Raw genomic sequence first — 18,927 nt, 5'->3', positions numbered from 1 at the left:
ACAATTAATATATAATTTATAAAATAAGATATTTATTTATTTAAAAATATCAGAAAATGAACATCCAGTTATTTTAAGACTGCCCTTTCTTAATATTGAAAAATAAATAAATATATATTAAAATATGATTATTAAAAAAGTAATTTATGAAATATAAGATTTTAACGAATAAACAAATATTATTTATTATATATATATATTTATTTAAATAAATAATAAGAATAATAATAAAAAGTAATAATAATAATAAAATAATATTGCAAATAATAATTAAAAAATATAATATTAAAATATAAAATATAAAAAAATAATCAAAAATAAATTTTGAATGATTAAAATATAAAATTCTAAAACTAGAGTACTAATTCGAAATATATAAAAGATGGGCATTAAAAGTGTAATTTAACCATAATTCATAATACGAGATTAAAATAATAATTAATAAACTATGAGGGACTAAATTTGATATTTACCTAAATATATATATATATATATACTAATAAGGACTAAATTAAAATAAAATAAAATTAGAAGACTAAATTAAAATAATCAAAAATTGCTTTCAGTGACTAAATTGCAAGGTATACAAATTTGGAGCACTGCGGACGGGGTTTACCCTTTATGAAATTACAGAAATACCCTCCCCAAAACGGCGTCGTTCGGGAGAGGGTATTAATACCCGAAACCTCATTTCTTCTTTTCTCTTCTCTCTCAAACAGAGAGAGAGCCATAGTTCTCTCTGGCTTCTCTCTAAAATGAGAGAAAGCCGTCGCGGTCAGCCACCGCTGCCGGGCTCCGACCACCGCTGCCGGCCACCGTTAATGGTGGCCGAAAATTACAAAAATACACCAAAATATAGATCGGGACGATCTAAAACCGTTTCCGGTGTTCTTTTTCCTTGAAAAGCTCCCAATCGGAGCAAATCTACGAAAGTACCTTCGGTTTTCGTTGTTTCCGGTGACGGTTGGGGTTCTCCGATGACAGAGTAAGTTTCTTTCCTCTCTTCTCTCTCTTTTTTTTGTTGTTGCGTTGTTGTTGACTAGGATCGTTGGTAGTTTTTTTTTTGTATCTTGTTTATGTTCTATTTTTTTTTTGCAGGATCCGGTGGCTTTTATAACCACCACCGGTGATGGCTTCAGACCGGTCTAAAGGATGAAAGCCTTGGTGAGTCACCAAAGCTATGCTGGTGACTCACAGTAGTGTCGTGACGTGGATGGGGCAGCTGGCTCTCTGGAAAGCTCGGTGAAGGCTTGGTGTGGCATCAACAGCGTCGGCAGCAGTTGTTTGGACCACTTGGCAGTGGAGACGGCGTCTGGACAAGGCACTTGGCAGAAGACAGTCGGTGGGTTTGGTTGGCTTCAGGGGCGCCGCCGCGTGGTCCACCCTAGGGTTTCTTGATGGAGCATCTGGGGACCGTTGGATCAAGGACAAATCCAACGGTGGTGAGCAATGGCGGCTGGGAGCTTGTGATACAAACCCTAATCAATTTAGGGTTTCTGTTTGTAACTGGGCCTGGACCAAGTTGGGTCTGGGCCAGTATGGGTTGTAATTGGGTCGGACTTGGCCTGTTTGTAATAATAATAATACTAAATAAAATAATAATAATAATAATATATAAAATAATAATAATAATAGAAAATGGAGAAAAAATAGTATCTTCAGTTACCATTGGTGTTTAAAAAGTCATAAATCGATCACTAACGTTATTACTTGTTACAAAATGATCATTTGACGTTAATGGCCGTTAACAATCGTTGCTGCAGTAACAGAATGCTAACGTTGTACGTTAAACCAACTGACTTAGCATGTTTGACCGACCCTTTAACTCTTCTTCTTCTTTCTTCTTCCTCCTCCTCTTGGTCATAATCTTGAAAATCAAACAAATAAGCATATAGACATAACTTTATAATTGCTTAGATGAAGCGAAAAAAAGGGTAGCAAAAACTAGGAAACTCCATGTTGATCCATCCTTGTTCTTCTATTGAGAGGGAACAAGTTCAACAATGCAATCACTCATAGACAAGAACCAATCAATCTCTTTTCTCCACCTTGCTCTCCTCTCAGTTTCCATCGGGCTCCAAGCATGATTGTTCACCGAACACAGAAGCTAAACGCCGGTGAAGGAATTGCACAAGACATTGATGAAACATCGGCAAGGTTCGAAATGGCATTCGACAGTACTAAAGCTGATGAAACTCCATTCCCTCCGCCTGACATATCCTCTCCTAGGAGCAATTTTGCAAACTTTTCCTTCATCAAGTCCATATCTGCCACATCTTCATCCTCTGGTGCCTCTTCCGATCCACCACCGCCACCACCTTTGTCGACGTCCATACTCTTCGAACCCCTCGATTTCTTATCCGATTTACCTCGGAAATTAAATCACTTACTAAGCTTTAAACTTCTTATTATTCTTATTATTATTTGTTCCATTTCCCCTCTACCTTCCCGCCCTCTATCAACCACTCTCCCCTCTTCCTTTTTATTCCACTTATCTTATTTCTTTCATTCCATGAAACTTAGGGTTCTCGTTTCAAGCCTTTTGACATTTGGGGTTTGAATATATACATTTACCCTCATTTTGACTCTAGTAATACTCACTTGCCTCTTGGTTTTCATTTCCATCCGACTGATGAAGAGCTCATTACCTACTATCTGCTGAAGAAAGTACTTGATGGTAGTTTTACTGGTCGAGCTATAGCTGAAGTTGACCTTAACAATTGTTAGCCTTGGGAGCTTCCTGGTATGTATAATATTTACCTTTAACAGTTGTATTCTTTGATGTAATATAATCTGATTACAACTTTTTTTCTTTTTGATTTTGGAATATTACAGAGAAAGCGAAGATAGGGGAGAAAGAGTGGTATTTCTTCAGTTTAAGAGATAAGAAGTACCCGACGGGTTTGAGGACACCTGATAGGTATTGAGGACCACTGATAGGTAGACTACGCAAATGGTTACTGATAGGTAAGAAATATGGGTTGAAGAAGAAGAAGAAAAAGATGAGGAAGAGTGAAACGGTTGATCAAATATGCTAAGCAGTTATTTTCATATGTCACATCAGTATTTTGTTATTGTAGTAACGATTTGTTAACAGTTGTTAACGACAAGTAACCAATTTGTAACAAACGATAACGTTAATTATCATTTTGTAACAAATGATAAAATTAATGACCTATTTAAAAAAAATTAAACATTAGTTGTGAAAACGAACACTAACCCAAACTTTAGTGACCATTGACATAGTTTACCCTTTTAAAAATGGTGAAGCTCTGCGCTTGATGTGAAAGAGTAAAATGAACGGCGTTTAGAATTTCTAGACCTACTGGCCACAATACAAATAAAGAACAAAATCCTGGTGCCTATAGCTTAAACCCTGATACTCAAAAGAGGGAGAGATATGAACTTTAAGAGTCTGATTCCTTTGGGATCCTTGCTGGTGAGAAAGCTTTGCACTTCGGCCGCCGATAATGCAACGGCTTTAGGGACGAGGGTGGCGGCTCAAAACAGTAACAGGTTGTACCCTAGGCTGTCGGCTTTAGCAGCGACGGGAGGGACGGTGTCAGAGACGTTAAACGAGTTCATAAGGGAGGGGAAAAGGATCAGGAAAGATGAGCTGATCCGCTGTGTCAAAGAGCTACGCAAATTCCGTCATTATCAGCACTCCCTTGACGTACGCCCTTACTTCCCATTTCCTTTTTTTTATTTCCCCTGTTTCTGAAACCTAATTAACGTTTTCTTTAATTTTCGTTTAAGTACCGTTCCTCAAGAAGTAGAATCAGTAAAAAATAAACCAGTTATTTAATTTGAATTTTAGCCTGTGATTTATTTGTTTATTATGATTATTTTAATGTAGATAATGGATTGGATGGAGAAGAGGAATGTACACCTTTCGCACATTGATCATGCCGTACGTTTGGATCTTATAGCAAAAACCAAAGGACTTGCAGCTGCTGAGGATTACTTAAGCGCCCTTCCTCCTGGTGCTAAGAATAAAATGACTTACGGATCTCTTTTGAATTGCTATTGCAATAGTATAATGAAGGACGAGGCGTTATCTCTTTTTAAGAAAATGGATGAATTGAAGCTCATTGACAATTCTTTACCTTTCAACAATCTCATGTGCCTGTATATGAAATCGGGACAACCCCAAAAGGTTCCCGAACTTATCAATGAATTGAAGTGCCGAAACATTCCCCTGGATCACATCACTTACATTATGTGGATGCAGAGCTATGGAAACTTAAATGACATCGAGGGAGTAGAGAGTGTTTTAGAGGAGTTGTTAAACGATATTGAAGCTAAGTGTACTTGGAAAACATATAGTAATCTGGCTGCAATTTATGTTAAGGCTGGTCTGTTTGAGAAAGCTGAGGTGTATCTTAAGAAGTTGGAGACAGATAAAAAGCCTCATAAGCGTGAGGCTTACCATTGTATGATTAGCTTGTATGCAGGTACTTCGAACCGAGCCGAGGTTTTTCGACTGTGGGAAACTCTGAAACGAAACTTTCCGGGTGTTAACAACACAAGCTATCTTATTCAGATTCAGGCACTAGCTAAACTGAAGGATTTTGAGGGTATGAAGAAATGCTTCAAGGAGTGGGAGAGTAGTTGCCTTGCTTATGATATGAGGTTGGCAGGTAGTACCATCCGTGGTTATCTTTTAGGGGATATGCTCGAGGAAGCCGAGCTTGTTTTTGATAATGTTTTGAAGAGAAACATAGGTCCTTTTACTAAGGCTCGGGAGCATTTCATGGTTTACTTCTTAAACAAAGGTCGGTTTGACATGGCTTTGAAGCATATGGAAGCCGCGGTTTCTGAGGTAAAGGACTGGAGCCCTTCGATTCCCGAAACCAAGAAGGTTTTATTCGAATATTTCTTGAATGAAGGTGACGTGGATGCTGCCGAGGTGTTCTGTAAGATTCTGAAGAATAGCAATCCTCTTGATTCCGAGGACTACTATTGGTTGCTAAAAACTTATGTTGCTGCTGGTTAAGTGGCTCCTGACATGCATCAAAGGTTGGAGAATGATGGTATTGAAATCAGCAAAGAGCTTCAGGATTTGCTTATAAAGGTTCGTAAAAGAAATATTGTAATATGAAGCTCATAAGGGGCTGTTTGGTTGGGGGAATGTGGGATTTTAATGGGAATTGTATCTATATTCTCCCGTTTGATTGATCGAGAATCTCATTTCCGGTAATGTAAGATTATTAATAGTAGATTTTTTTTGGTATATTATTAGGAATGTTATTATATCCTTAGATTATCAGCGTTTTGGACTAAAATGTCTTTAATTTTTTTTTTCAAAAATATTATTCTTTTGTCATTGAATAATAAAAATTTTACGAATGTTAAATTATAAATTTATCCTTAAACTATTTTAGATTTACAAAAAAATTTATAATTAAAATTTTATATGAAGTTCAGAGATTAAAATAAAATTTTATATTTTCATTAAACTTTTTTATATTTTTAATTTTGTAAAAAATATTATATAAATTTTGTGAATTTAAATTTTTTAAAGAAAATATATAAATATTTTTTAACTTGTTAAAAAAATAAATATATAATAAGGACAATTTGATTAAATATACATTCTAATAATTTTTTTATTTTTTTAACCAAACACGGTAATCTTACACTCCTGTTAAACTAACTAAACACAAAATATAACATTCTCAGTAATTTTATTCCCTGATAATTTTTTATTTTCACTGATAATCTTACATTCTGCGAACCAAACGCACCCTAAAATCATTTGGATTATTTTGATTTTCTATTTCATGTTTCTTACTGCTAAGACATCACCCAAAAAAATGTTCCACGATTTTCGTGCAGTTTGAGCTTTTCTGCGAACCGGTATATTCCAGTTGGTTCGTTCCTAACTGGCTTTCTTTGTAAAGGTCTATTATTATTATTATTACTATTGATTAATACGAAATAAATAAAAGGTAGTATTTATTAGTATCCGTTCAAAGATAACTTTCAACCCTTTGACATTAAACGCTTACACTTCTAACATTTATGGGTCTCAAACCCAATATCTTAAGGAATAACAACAATTCTTTTATTACCGAAATCGTTTGGTTCGTGATCGAACCTATAACTTCAAGGGTTAAACTTCGGTTCTGCATATTCTAGTTCAAATTTGAGATATAATCTTATATTTAAAAAGATAAAAATGTTCCTATTTATTTGTTTTAAAAATATTAATTAAATTGTTGCCAACGATATTAATTTTCATAAAAAATATCAATGTGGTATTCTTATTAACATACGATTTTCTGTTATCACCTGGGGTAAAACTAATCCATTGAAGTGGCCTCTCTAGCTGCAGATCAATCAAATTCATCACCTATGAGGATGACTTTGGAAGAAGAATGCTATCCCCTTTGCACATGTTTATTATTGTTAATAATCAGCTTCTTTGTTTTCCTTCTCACTTGATAAGTAGCTTGGGTTAAATCTTAAGCTGGTCGATTAGTAAGTTATTAAATTTCCCCACTCCCAAGTCTCTATAAGTGCAGATTGTATTGACTGTAGTGTTATCCCTTCTAAAAATTGTGTTATCTTTCACCCCCTCAAATTTGTTCAAATAAGTTGTAAACAAGTCTGGAGTAGTTCTTCACTAATGAATTTCTTTAATGAACTTATGAAAGCAAGAAATCTCGTGTTGGTTGGAGCAATTTGGGTTAAATTAGTTTTGACTGTTGTGTTTTCCCCCCTTGACATGATTAAGGCACTAGTCAATGTCCATGGTACTGTAGTTTGCAAGGAGAAATGTGGTTCTTCTGTCTCTGTTACCCTTGTGAGATTAGCTGGACAACGCAAGGAAGGGAGAAAAATGGTGAGTTTGACCGGCGACAGCAGCCAATTTCTGTTTGCTGATGTTTTGCCAGGAAAGTAAAGGCTTGGGGTAGGGTGCCTTGAACCTGACTTTTTGTATTAGTTGATATATTGAAATATTTTTGTATGTGCAGTTTGATTTATCATTTCTGCTTATACTGTAACATTGTTCTGTCTTTTGAGGCCAAACACACATCTCCAAGAGGTGCGTCCAAGGAAGATAACTGGTGCTGGAAGCAAAGCTTCATTGACTTGAATGTTGGTTCTGAGGGTATTGAAGACATTAAATTTGTTCAGAAGGGTTATTTGGTTAATGTTGTCTCTACCCATGAATCCATGATGTAGATGCATGCTTGACACAACAAGATGATTCACCTATAAATTTGAAAATTAAGGTTAGTCTTTGTTTGGAAAAATTTTCATCGGTCATCCGTAAAAACTCACTTAATTATATGCCAGTATTTTTGAGTTTTTCTACAAGGAACTCACACCAACACTTATGCAATTGCAGAAAGGTTCCCATCATATTTGTGTTGGATCCCCCGGAGTTCATAAACTTCACTTTGCTAACTCGTGTATTTCCCTTGGTAGCTCATCAATGAAGATTGGTACATCTAACCCATTGGTATAGAATTATACGTTGTGGTTTTTGACATATAAATTGCAGTTCTTTCCTTAATATATTAGTTATTGGCTTCACTTATTTCATTCCTATAGCCCATCTATCTAAAAGGAGACGAGTATCTCCTTAGTGGACAAATCAATGTAGATTACAGTTTATCCAATGACTTGCCTGTGGATATAGTTATGAACGTTCTGAATGGTGAAGGCACTATCATGTATAGCACGAATGCCAAACTAGCATCCACTGCAAATGATCAAACAAGGACTGTTGTATGCGTATTCTGTATGGGCCAATCTTGGAGAAAAGCTTACTTTTCTTCCCATGGACCCCAGGTATTTCTTGATTCGTCTATGTAAATTATACATCATTTCATCATTTTTCTTATGGCTGAAAAGTATAGACACCGGCCATTTGAGAATTTCAAAGCAATGTAATTTATATGAAGTTTAATCTACTCTACAATGTCGCTTTTGCGTGTTCGCGTGGTTTGTCCTTGCTAAACAATATTATCTCCTAAATGTATTTTAATCACTGCAAAAATAAAGTCTCATTTTCCCTCTTTTCTGCAATTTGGTATTTTCTCTGAATATTGTTTACTTATGTGCAACATTTTCATAAATTTGAGATTTCATTTCAACTACAACCTTGTGTTAAATGCTTGAGTAACGAGTCTAACTTTTTATGCTCTCATTAGTTCCTTGAAAAGATGGGAATGTGGTCAACCTTTGTTGTGTTGCATACATGCCGTTGTTAGTGTTCTATCATGCTCTGTAGGAAGGCAATGCTATAAGCTTATTCACTTGCTTCAGCCTTATTTGTGGTTGGAAGAATCTTACAGGCTTTCGATCATGCTTGTTTATATTTTCCCACGAGTGTGGAATTTATTGTTGCATGCATTTTTAATGCATCAAGCATGGATATTTTTATTTGACGGATGGTCTTACACAACTTCAACAGTTTTCCAATGCTGTCGAAAATGTAAATTTCCAAGGACGTTACAGAGTTATTGGTAATTGCTAGTGATTGATGGTGGCTTTTATAGATATATGTTGTATTCCATGTAAGACAGTAAGGCTGAACTGATTGTAGCATTTAAAATTGACTATTACCCTAAGATATTGAAATGATGTAACATTTAGAATTGACTACTGCCCATAAATCTCGTGTCTTGAAGCTAATTGATCATGGAAGTGTCTTATTGTAACACCTCATTTTTACCCCCAAATTAAAAACCCTAAAATTTGGGAAATTTTAACCTAAATTCCTAAATTATAATCAGTACCAAATTGTAAAATTGAAAGGAGTGAATCCGTTTTTCCAAAACCCTATAATTTTCAATGGCTTGTTTTGTAATTAACTCAATTTTCTTTTCAACTAAACTCTTCCTCCCCGATTATATCTTCTCTGCACTGCGCGCTCTTTATTTTCTAAAAAATAAAACCCTTGAGTCGAAACCTTGCAGCAGCCCCGCTCCTTGCCCTCACCGCTGATTCGTCATCGGGTCTCGTAGGTAAGGTCATCGATCGTTGTTCATGTACCTCGTCATCTTCCCATCGCCATCGTCGTCGTTGAACGGCACTGGTTTGTGAAACTAGTGAGCCTTGGCTCGCTCTCGTCGCCATGGGGCCTGGCGTCGGTCGTGTATGGCCGGGGTAGGATCGAGCGCTCGTCGGGGGAAGACTCGAATGGCCTGGGTCGTGGCTGAACGGCGTTGTTTGGCCGTGGAAACCTTCTGCCGGTTGCTGCTCTCTTCCGTCGACGTCGTCGCCGGCCGTTTAAAGTCATGTCAGGCCGACCGTGGTATCCTCGACCTATGGGGACTACTGCCGGTGCACCCTTGACGCCAGTAGCCTTGTTTTAGCATACCGACAGATCGTTATATTCGATTTGAAACCACTGCCGATGTCACCAAACCCATCGGTACAAGCCACAAACAAAAACCCAAGACGGCGGAATCCCAATCAATGATGTCAAAGTCATTGCCAAATTCAAAACGAGGCACAACCATATCAGTGTCCTACAAGTTTCTCGAAGAGCCGACCACCCTTTTGCCGGCTCTAGGCTTCTACTCCTCGATTCCCCTGGAAACATCCCAGCATTTCATTCCTCTTCAAATCACTCACCAACACTTCGACGTTTTTGCTACCTTGCCTCCCATTTTAACCCCTGGACCTGTTTGCATTCTAGGTTTTGGGGCAGGCTCCGCAGCTCGCCTGATGCTTGAATTATACCCTGAATTGAGAATACATGGATGGGAACTTGACCCCTCTGTGGTTGAAGTTTGAATATAATATTTTGGCCTTGAAAAGCTAGAAAAACAATACCCGGATAGGCTTTACATTTACATTGGAAACGCTTTAAGTGCTAGTATTAGAAACGGGTTTGCAGGTATTTTAGTGGATTTATTCTGTAAAGGCAGCTTGATACCGGAGCTTCAGGATCCAACCACGTGGCAGAAGTTAAGGAAGAGCCTGAGGAGAGGCGGGAGAATCACGGTGAACGTAGGTGGTAGTTGCGTGGAGGCCGAGGATGAAAAGAGAAATGGGAAAGATGGTGATGGAAGAGACTTTGAAGGTGATGCATAGAGTTTTTGGTGACAAGCTCTTCGTATTGAATCTTGGGAGAATGCAAAGGATGACAATAGTTCCCTCGCTTTAACCGGTGAATTGGCGGTGCCCGATCCTGATGCCTGGAAGAAGAAGCTTCCGCGTTCTTTAAAGGGTTACGTTGATATGTGGGCTGCATACCAGGATTCATAAGCAATGTAATAGGGATGTATTTACATATCAACATTCGTCTTACCATGAATGCCCAACTTGGTTGGCATTTTCACACATTTTATATGTTGTTGTTTTATAACGCCATCGCCTTTTGCTTTATCTATCGTTGTGATGTTCTTAGGATTTGGCTCAGTGGGGAAGTCGAGCAATTTTACGTTGAATGATAATTTTATTAGATTATAAATACTATTTACGGAATCGAATCAAGTAATTCAGGTTGAATGAACTTGTTTTCTTTTCTTTTTTCCCCCACGTATTTCAATCAATTAGTGGGGATACATTAAAGATTGACCTTCAACCCGACATAACCTTGAAATATTTTCCAAAAGATGCCTTTATTCCTCTCCTTTCACTTATATTTTCAGCTGAATGCAGGAATCTTGGGACCATTAAAATTTTAATCGTTAACTGATGATTTTATTAATTCTAATAATTTAAAATATACTTATCAATTTGGACACTGATTGAATCATTTCTTCTTTTGAATAGTCAAATAATAACATAGGAATATTACTTATTCCCCTGGCAAGGCCGCCCGCTACCATCACCGGAGTAGCGAGTAGCGACACGTTCGTACAAAGACAAGACCAACGACTGGTTCTTTATGATTGCAATTTCGGTGGTTTACTATATTTTTAAAGATCTTTTCTTTAAAGAAAAATATTAATTTCTGATTTTTTTCGAAATATAAAGGCCACTTTCTTTAAAAAGAAGCTAGTTAATCGTACGGGTAAATAAATAAGATTAGACGAACTCAACGAAGGAATTTCGTTTCACTTGGGTCGTAGGTACATTCCATTTTCTCCTCTGATTTTCTTATTGCTACATGTTTCTTCTTTCCCTATGAAGTGTGTTTTTCCCCACTTTGTCGGCGGCTTATTCTCCCCTGTTTTTTTTGGGGGTTATCTTAAAGGGTATAATTTTCTGGGTTTATTTCGATTTCGATTCCTTCCCCCTTTTTAGTCTATTTCTGTAGCTGCATTATAACGTAGAGGCTGTGAGCTGATTGATTGTTGTCTCACATCTGATTGTCTAGAAAATTATAATAAAAAATCAAGTTTTCTTGAGTTAAAATGATGATGACTTGTTTAATTCCTTTTATCTTTTGGTTTGTTCCTTTGGGTATCAGATGATGAAGCTTTAACCATTCACGATTCATAAAATTTGTATCTTTTTCCCCTTGGAATTAGCATGTGAACGGTCCTTTGTTTTCGTGCATAGTCGGCTACTAATATCCGATATTTCATTGACAAATGCAGGATTATACGCTTGCTTAGAGTTTCAAATTTTAGCTGGACTGTGGTGCGGACTGTTCTGTTTTTGATTTGGTGAGACTTGCTGTGTGATATTTCTTAGACGTGGGGAACATAATTATCTTATGTTAAGGAAGAATTAGAGGTTTTATTTTGAATGGATCCCTTGCTTGCAAGAGAAAGAGATATCGAAGTAGATCTCGAAAGTGGTGGGACTACCAGTGAAGATGAAAGAACAAAAGATCGTGGTTCATCAAGTTCACAAACAAAAGAACTCTGAATGGAGTTTGGTGTGATCTTTGGAGCTTTGATAGAATAGTCAAGGGTGAAAGGGGCATAAACTCATGTAGTAGTTCTTCGAGTTTCGGGGGAGTTGAGGGTGAGAATGTAGAGTTGCTGACAGACAAAAATTCGGAAGGAGAAGAGAATCATGAATTCGTGGTGCTAGCAGAGAAGAACTTAGGGGAAGCGAAGTGCAAGAAGACAAACACTAGGAAATCACCCAAACCACCTAGGCCTCCAAAAGGTCCATTGTTGGATGCTGCTGACCAGAAGTTGGTGAGGGAGATTGCTGAACTTGCCATGAGAAAACGTGCTAGGATGAAACGGATTAAAACAATGAAGAGGATGAAGGACGCAAAGCCTCATCATCAAGCACTAGCCTTTATGCTATGATCTTCACAGTTCTCTTTTGCTTTGTCATACTCTTTCAAGGTAATTGACATCTTTTGAGTTTAAGAATTATTCTTGTCCTCGGATAAATATTTGACTCCTATCCTAATTACTGTTATAAATATCATGGACTGTACAGTACCAATATGGGAAATAACAAGATACCTTGGTTTATCTGCTTCAAATTTGAATAACCTACCCTTTCGCTTCCCAGTTTTCTCAAATAACTTTTTCATTGTTTCCAATTACCAGAAAGATTTAGCTTGCTGAATAAGCTCAATTTGTGTTATAACATAGATTATGAATCTTAACTTTATTGAGTTACTTGAGTGTCTCTGCTTCAACAATGTGACATGTCTAGTATTATGACATTGTAATACAATTTCGACTTCTCCAAGATTTTCCCCAAGTATTGCAAAATCATCTGTAAAATGAAAGCAAAATTGAAAACTGTTACATCGACTCTCTGTTTATTGATTTGTTTGCCTGGAACTAGGAAAAGCTAAATTGCCTAGAAAATGTCGTAAAAAGGATATCAGGAATGCCATATGAAGTTGATTATTATAGAAGCATTAAATCTTATTTTAAACTTAGAGTTCTTGAGCTGTGAATGGAGTGATTATTTTGCAGTCTAGATTGAAAGAAATTGTTAACGTGTTAACACCACTTAAGGTTGTTTTCTCCTAGTTATTGACTTGCTTATTCACCAATTCTTGTAGCCGTTATCTTGAAATTTTGACTCGTAGACGGAGCACAGTTTCATTAATAATGCTTTTGCAGTTCTTGTTTTGAATGTTTCAAGGTAGTACAAAGAAGCATGCTTTCAGCTCAGATTGGTGCCCTGAAGATTGTCTTCTTTTCGCTCCTCTATTTTCTTTTTCCTTCCTATGAAAATGTTCACAAGCATTTTATGCCTTAGCCAATTGCTATTAATTTTGTCTTCCCCTCCTTTGTATGCAAAATTTGAGGTTCACAATCCAAATTTTCCTTCTGTGAAGCTGCAATTTCTGGGATCTGTGACATTGCTTTGCTTGTAGGTATAAGTACCAGACAAGGTGCAAGTGTGATGTCAGAGGGGTCTCCTGCACCCTCAGTTGGCTCAGGCGAAGGCCTGATTTCTGTTCAGTTCTACAAGAGCTTTCCTATGACTGGAAATCACGACCATGATCTTCCCGGGTACATATTCCTTTCACTTTCTCCTCATTCTAAATATCAGTTCGAAGGCATGTCCATGTTTTGTGAACGGTGATAAAAAATGCAATAATAGATTTTCCAAATGTTACTTGTAAATGATGCAGCTTGTTAGAGCAGCAGGTTTCTGGTTCTGTTATTGGGAAGAAACCAGAAAAATTGCCTGACGAAGTGGAAAAATAGCTGCCGAAGTTGCCAATGTTGAATTATGCATAGTCACGTACAATGGTTTCCTTGGTCTAACAAACGTAAACAAAATTTTGATTGCGAGCTATGCTGATTTCTGCATACATGAACTGAATGCCTAGCCCCAGTTATTGTACAGTTTAGTTAGTAATGTAAATTAATGCATGAAAATATCTGGTAGTCAATGGGGTTTAACCTGCCATTGTTAGGGTGTGTTGAACTGGTGGTGATAGAATAAAAAAAACATGTATTTGGTTGTCAAAAAAGAAAATGATTACATTTAGTAATTGCGCATGGACCCTTTAAATCGTCCACGATCTCCATCCCTGAATGGTGATCGAAAATGATGCCTCAACTGATATTGTGGCAAGTGGTTTATAAAATCCCAGAAGTCTACCTTGGTGTGCCTTTTAACTTTCGACATGTCTTGAGGTTGATGTGTTCGATTTTGGACTGCCACGACACTCACTAGGAACTACATGATTGTTTATTTTTGGCGAGCTTTGGTGTCAACGAGAATACTATAAACACCGTATGCTGTATGTTTGTCAGGTCGAGGTGATGACAACTATACCGGATTCATATCCGGCAGGCATGCCAAACAAAATAGCAGATACGTGCATCCTCTCGAACATCAGATGCCCACAGCCATCAAGTTCATCGCACTCTGGTTTTATCACTACCAAATATTCCCGCATAGTTTAGCTGCGTTTCAGCATGCAACGAAAATGCATCAGTCGCGTTATAGATAAGGTTCAAAAACATCTATTGTGACTTATGCCAAGCCTCACACAATCAGCATGCAATGTAAAGGAAAGGGCACTAAAATGAATTCATTTTTCTGGTTTTTATTTTTCAATCATAAAACTAGGACTAAATCGAAAAGTATAAAAGATTAAATGTGTTAATTTTCAATTTTGGACCTTTTGGGGTCCTTTGTTGCCGGTTGGTCTGGCTTTGGTTTGGTCTTATCTCCCAACTTAATTAAGACCTGGGAAACGAATATTGTGAAAGAAAAAGCAAGAGCCTTCCGATCTCTGTCATAAATTAACAATTAAGAACGATGTTTCCAGTTTAAGTCCATTTTAACTGCACCCCCAATACTTTTAGGGTATAATAATTGCTTGCAAATTGCAAACAACCAAGCTTAACTTTGTTGACGACGGAACAAGGCGTAGCTGGAACCATGTCCGTATGTCATATTTAAAATTCACTTCGAGTTTTATATTAGGAGGGTAAGGTGTTTATTATTTAGTGTCCAAATCAGTGACAATACTACCTACATGGAACAATATTATGTTAATTTATTAGATATATATATTGGAGAGGAGATATTTTAAATTGATTAGTTTATTTTATTTAAATATAAAAAAAATCGAAACTAAAATTTTACATATTCAATTCATTTAAAAATATATATATTTAATTATATATATATATATATATATATATATCAAATAAAAATTCAAATAGGTAAAATCACAAAAAGAATTTTCCAAGCAAGGACTAGACTTTATTTTCTCAAGTAGGATGTTTTTTTATTGTGGACTGAGAAAGACACATGGACCACCCGATGTCTTTATGAAGGCGCATGAAAGACCTGACATCTTCCCAACCTTCGTGCATGTCTCTAGATGTAAAAATAATAATGCCGTTGTTGGTGTCCTTGAGATAGTCAAAGATGAACTTACTTGGGTTGTTGTTGGAACAAAAGATGTGGGGGTTAGCAAACACCATTGATGGAATTTGAGAAGATGAAGAAGATAAGCACGAGAATTAATGTGGAAATACATCGTATCTTTCACGTGTCTTCCTAAAATTATCAGATGATTCACACAATTTCTAATTAATATTGTAACATTTACTCTATTTTACATACAAATCCATTTTCTCCTTACATTATCCCAATAAATTTGCCAATTCGTGTATCCATTTTCTCCTTACTTTATCCCAGTAAATTTGCCAATTCAAATATGATGGTGGAAATTTATACTGATCGCAGTCCAATTTACTCAAAATTTAAAAGAACTCAAACAATACGAAAGTTATAAGTCAAGAGCGTTGATTGAGATGGTTGACAGTATTTCCAGTCAAGAGCTCTTTTGGTCTTCTTCTCTCGTCGTATGTTGACCGTGACAATACAGTTAGTGTATAGGATTTTCTGGCTTGCATGTTTCAGGTTGTTGTTTTCTGTATTCAGGCTATAAGTCGCAGGTGGGTTATTATCTGATTAAATTGTTTCAAAAATAAATAAATTTTATGAAAGATTGTTTGTCAGTAAGATCTCACGTCCATCTACTGTTTGTTGACTGGCCCATCTTATTGACTGGTTTCAGCTGCTCGTCATTAATTGATTTCTCTTTGTTTTCCTATGGCATCATGGATACCCGATCCTTATTCAATATCTGCAACTCGTAAGTAGTAAGTCGTAACCGTGTTGTGTTTATACCAGTGGGCCTGTCGGCTTAAACTGTGTTTGAACTCTTCATATAACAACTAAACATAGGTACATCTTCACTCACGAATACCTTTTGTTGTAACTAGAAAAAAAAAATGGCCAAGTTTTTCATGCACTATTTTCCTTCTTCTTCTCCCTCTATCGAGTAGTATTCAGACAAGCTAAACCCCAAAGCTCTCCACAGAGACGTGAGCAATCTTCATGCAAACGAAGGTCAAATATTATACCACAAGTACCCTTCTTCCGCTCAAAGATCGTCGAATCTATCAAAAGACCAGACCCTGGTGGTTTTTAGTGTCGAAGAGGCTTTGTTGAAATCATCATCTCTGTTCCCTTCATGCTCGTGGCCTTCGAAGCCGGAGGGTTGATCAGGGCTTTTCTTCTCTTTGTTTTATACCCATTTCTATGCCTTGCCAGTGAAGAAATGGGGCTGAGGATCATGGTATTCGTTTGCTTCTTTGGGATAAAGACAAAGAGTTTCAAAGTCGGAAGTGCTGTTTTGCCGAAGTTTTTCCTGGAGGATGTCGCGTTGGGAACGCTCGAGATGTTGGAGAAAGCGGATAAAAAAGTGGGTTTAAGCAATATTCCTCGAGTGATGGCAAGAGTTTTTAAAAAAACGTCATTTTAAAAGATATATTGATCTACGTGTAATCAGAAATTTATTTATTTATTTATTTATTTTTAAAAAGGTTCGAGAGTCGATTGATAAGCACCCTACAACATTTAAAATTAGTATCCATCAATTATAAATTATCTCTAATAATGAAAAACTAAAAATTTGAATACAAATTTAAATTACTATCTCATTATTCTGAATCCAACTATACAGTTTTTATTGAATGAAAAATTCTAAGGAGACATGATCGGAAGCCAAGAAAATCTGGCAAGTTATCGTGATGTTATTGGCATCAGTAGCTTCAAGGAATCACTTCAACATCATTTGTCTTCTCATTGCAATGTAAGTTTGACACTCTTTTACTCTCTCAATTTTAGTGTAGTAGAGTGACTAAAACCAGAATTAGAGCCATGGCTAAATTATTGCATTTGATGCAACAGGAAATCTACCTGGTGAGAAGAGCCGAGAAAAGAAGCTGGCAACACGTAGCAAGATAGGAGTACATGAAACCACTCATTTTCCACGATGGGAGACTAGCTTTCACCCCAACACCGTTAGCCACACTCACCATGTTCATGTGGCCCCCCTTCAGCTTCACCCTTTCAATCGTCCGAGCCATCATTGGCTTAATGCTTCCCCATAAACTTTCAATCCCCATGTTAGCCTACACCGGGTTCCACCTCTCCCTTTCTTCCGACCCGTCACTGGAAAACTTAAACATCACTCGGAAAACCAAGGATCCTTACGTTTGCAACCACAGAACACCACTCTACCTATCGTTTTCATTATAAAAAGATATCACCGCCGTTACTTACAGCTTAAGCAGGGTATCGGAGCTGTTAGCGCATATCAAAACCGTGAGATTAACCAGGGATCGTGATCGAGACGGTGAGATGATGGGAAAGCTATTACAGCAAGGGGACCTAGTTGTTTGCCCCGAAGGAACCACGTGTAGGGAGCCTTACCTGTTGAGGTTCAGCCCTTTGTTTGCTGAGATGAGCGATAGTATAATCCCTGTTGCCATGGACAGCCATGTTGGCATGTTTTATGGAACAACAGCAGGAGGCTTGAAATGCTTGGACCCACTTTTCTTCATCATGAACCCACGTCCGAGCTACAAAGTACAGGTCCTTGCCGGTGTGCCGGGCGTGCCTTCTGGTGCCAATAACAGAGAAGCATCGAGGTTCGAAGTGGCTAACCATGTGCAGAGTGAGATTGGGAAGGCACTGGGATTTGGTTGCACTAGGCTTACGAGAATAGACAAGTACTTGATCTTGGCAGGCAATGAAGGAACAGTTTTCAATACGTTTTGGTTGCACTGGGATTTGTGAAAATTGCACGCATTTAAAACGGTTGAGCATGTTATTCTAATGGGTAAACTATATGTTTAATCTAATGGTTCGTACTTCAACTATTATTTTTGTTCTATTTTAATTATTCAACCCTTTTTTAACATCATGTATTGATTTAGTTTATGTTTTATTTTGGTAACCCATAATTAGAATTCACATATAATCATAATAATAAATATTGTGTTAGCATATTCGTTAATTTATACTATTTTGTTCTATATGATAACAAACGTTAGTTTCGTCAAAGTATTTCAATGAAAATAATTTAAATTTCAAAATTAATATTTCGTAACGAAATAAATATGAAAGAAGTTCAAAAGGAACGTGATGGTTTGAAATTTTAAGTTAATATTTTAATACCAAATTTTATATTTATAGAAAATAAACATTTTAGTTTTGAATTAAATATTTTTGGAAGAACATTTTAATAAATTACTTTTGAATTGTTCGTCCAACTCAATTGGTAGAGCGCAAGACTCTTAACCTTATGGTCGTGGGATCGAGTCCCACGGTAGACAATTCATAATTTTGACTGCCGGAGGTCTTCTACGAAAACTGCTCTCAACTTGGCGTTGGAGGTCAGCCTACTACATTATCTCCCCCTCACCCATTACATATAGAATAGGATCAGCTAATTTTATTCTAATAAATTACTTTTGAGAGTTTATTTATCTTTTACCCTTGAATATAGATGACAGGTGACATATTCTAAATAAAGATTGGGACATCACAATGAATTATATATATATATATATATATATATATATATATTTGAGTTGTCTCATGGGAACGTCTCAGAAGATTATAATATCTTGTTGATTGTGTTTTTTCATTTAATTTGATCCTTCCCAACTACCATTTGGCCATAGTATTGAAAAGTGCAATCAAATCGTGACAGATGTAAATTAACAAAAGATATAATGCATGTGGTATCAACATAATTGTACA

General features: G+C 36.7%; 1 protein-coding gene and 2 pseudogenes across 1 annotated transcript; all 3 read left to right on the top strand.

Annotated features, from left to right (window-relative positions):
- Positions 1-3,340: 3,340 nt before the first annotated feature.
- Positions 3,341-5,182, top strand: LOC120199629 (pentatricopeptide repeat-containing protein At1g02370, mitochondrial-like). The gene is made up of 2 exons (XM_039200662.1): positions 3,341-3,673; positions 3,857-5,182. Exons 1-2 carry the CDS (start codon positions 3,401-3,403, stop codon positions 4,994-4,996), a joined length of 1,413 nt encoding a protein of 470 aa, XP_039056593.1. The 5' UTR covers positions 3,341-3,400; the 3' UTR covers positions 4,997-5,182.
- Positions 5,183-7,345: 2,163 nt separating this feature from the next.
- LOC120199469 lies at positions 7,346-10,230 on the top strand (annotated as a pseudogene).
- Positions 10,231-15,623: 5,393 nt separating this feature from the next.
- On the top strand, positions 15,624-17,958 carry LOC120199468 (annotated as a pseudogene).
- The last annotated feature ends 969 nt before the right edge of the window (positions 17,959-18,927 follow it).

The sequence above is a fragment of the Hibiscus syriacus genome, unplaced genomic scaffold, assembly GCF_006381635.1.
Source record: "Hibiscus syriacus cultivar Baekdansim isolate YM2019G1 unplaced genomic scaffold, ASM638163v2 tig00005459_pilon, whole genome shotgun sequence".
NCBI classification, from domain to species: Eukaryota; Viridiplantae; Streptophyta; class Magnoliopsida; order Malvales; family Malvaceae; genus Hibiscus; species Hibiscus syriacus.
Note: the sequence above shows the minus strand (reverse complement) of the source record. Positions and strands in the feature narration are given on the sequence as shown.

What these genes read in the sequence shown, in the direction of transcription:
- LOC120199629 (XM_039200662.1), top strand. Translation starts at nt 3,401, where the DNA reads ATGAACTTTAAGAGTCTGATTCCTTTGGGATCCTTGCTGGTGAGAAAG. An exon ending in ATTATCAGCACTCCCTTGAC is followed by an intron (nt 3,674 to 3,856) that starts GTACGCCCTTAC and finishes ATTTTAATGTAG; the next exon opens with ATAATGGATTGGATGGAGAA.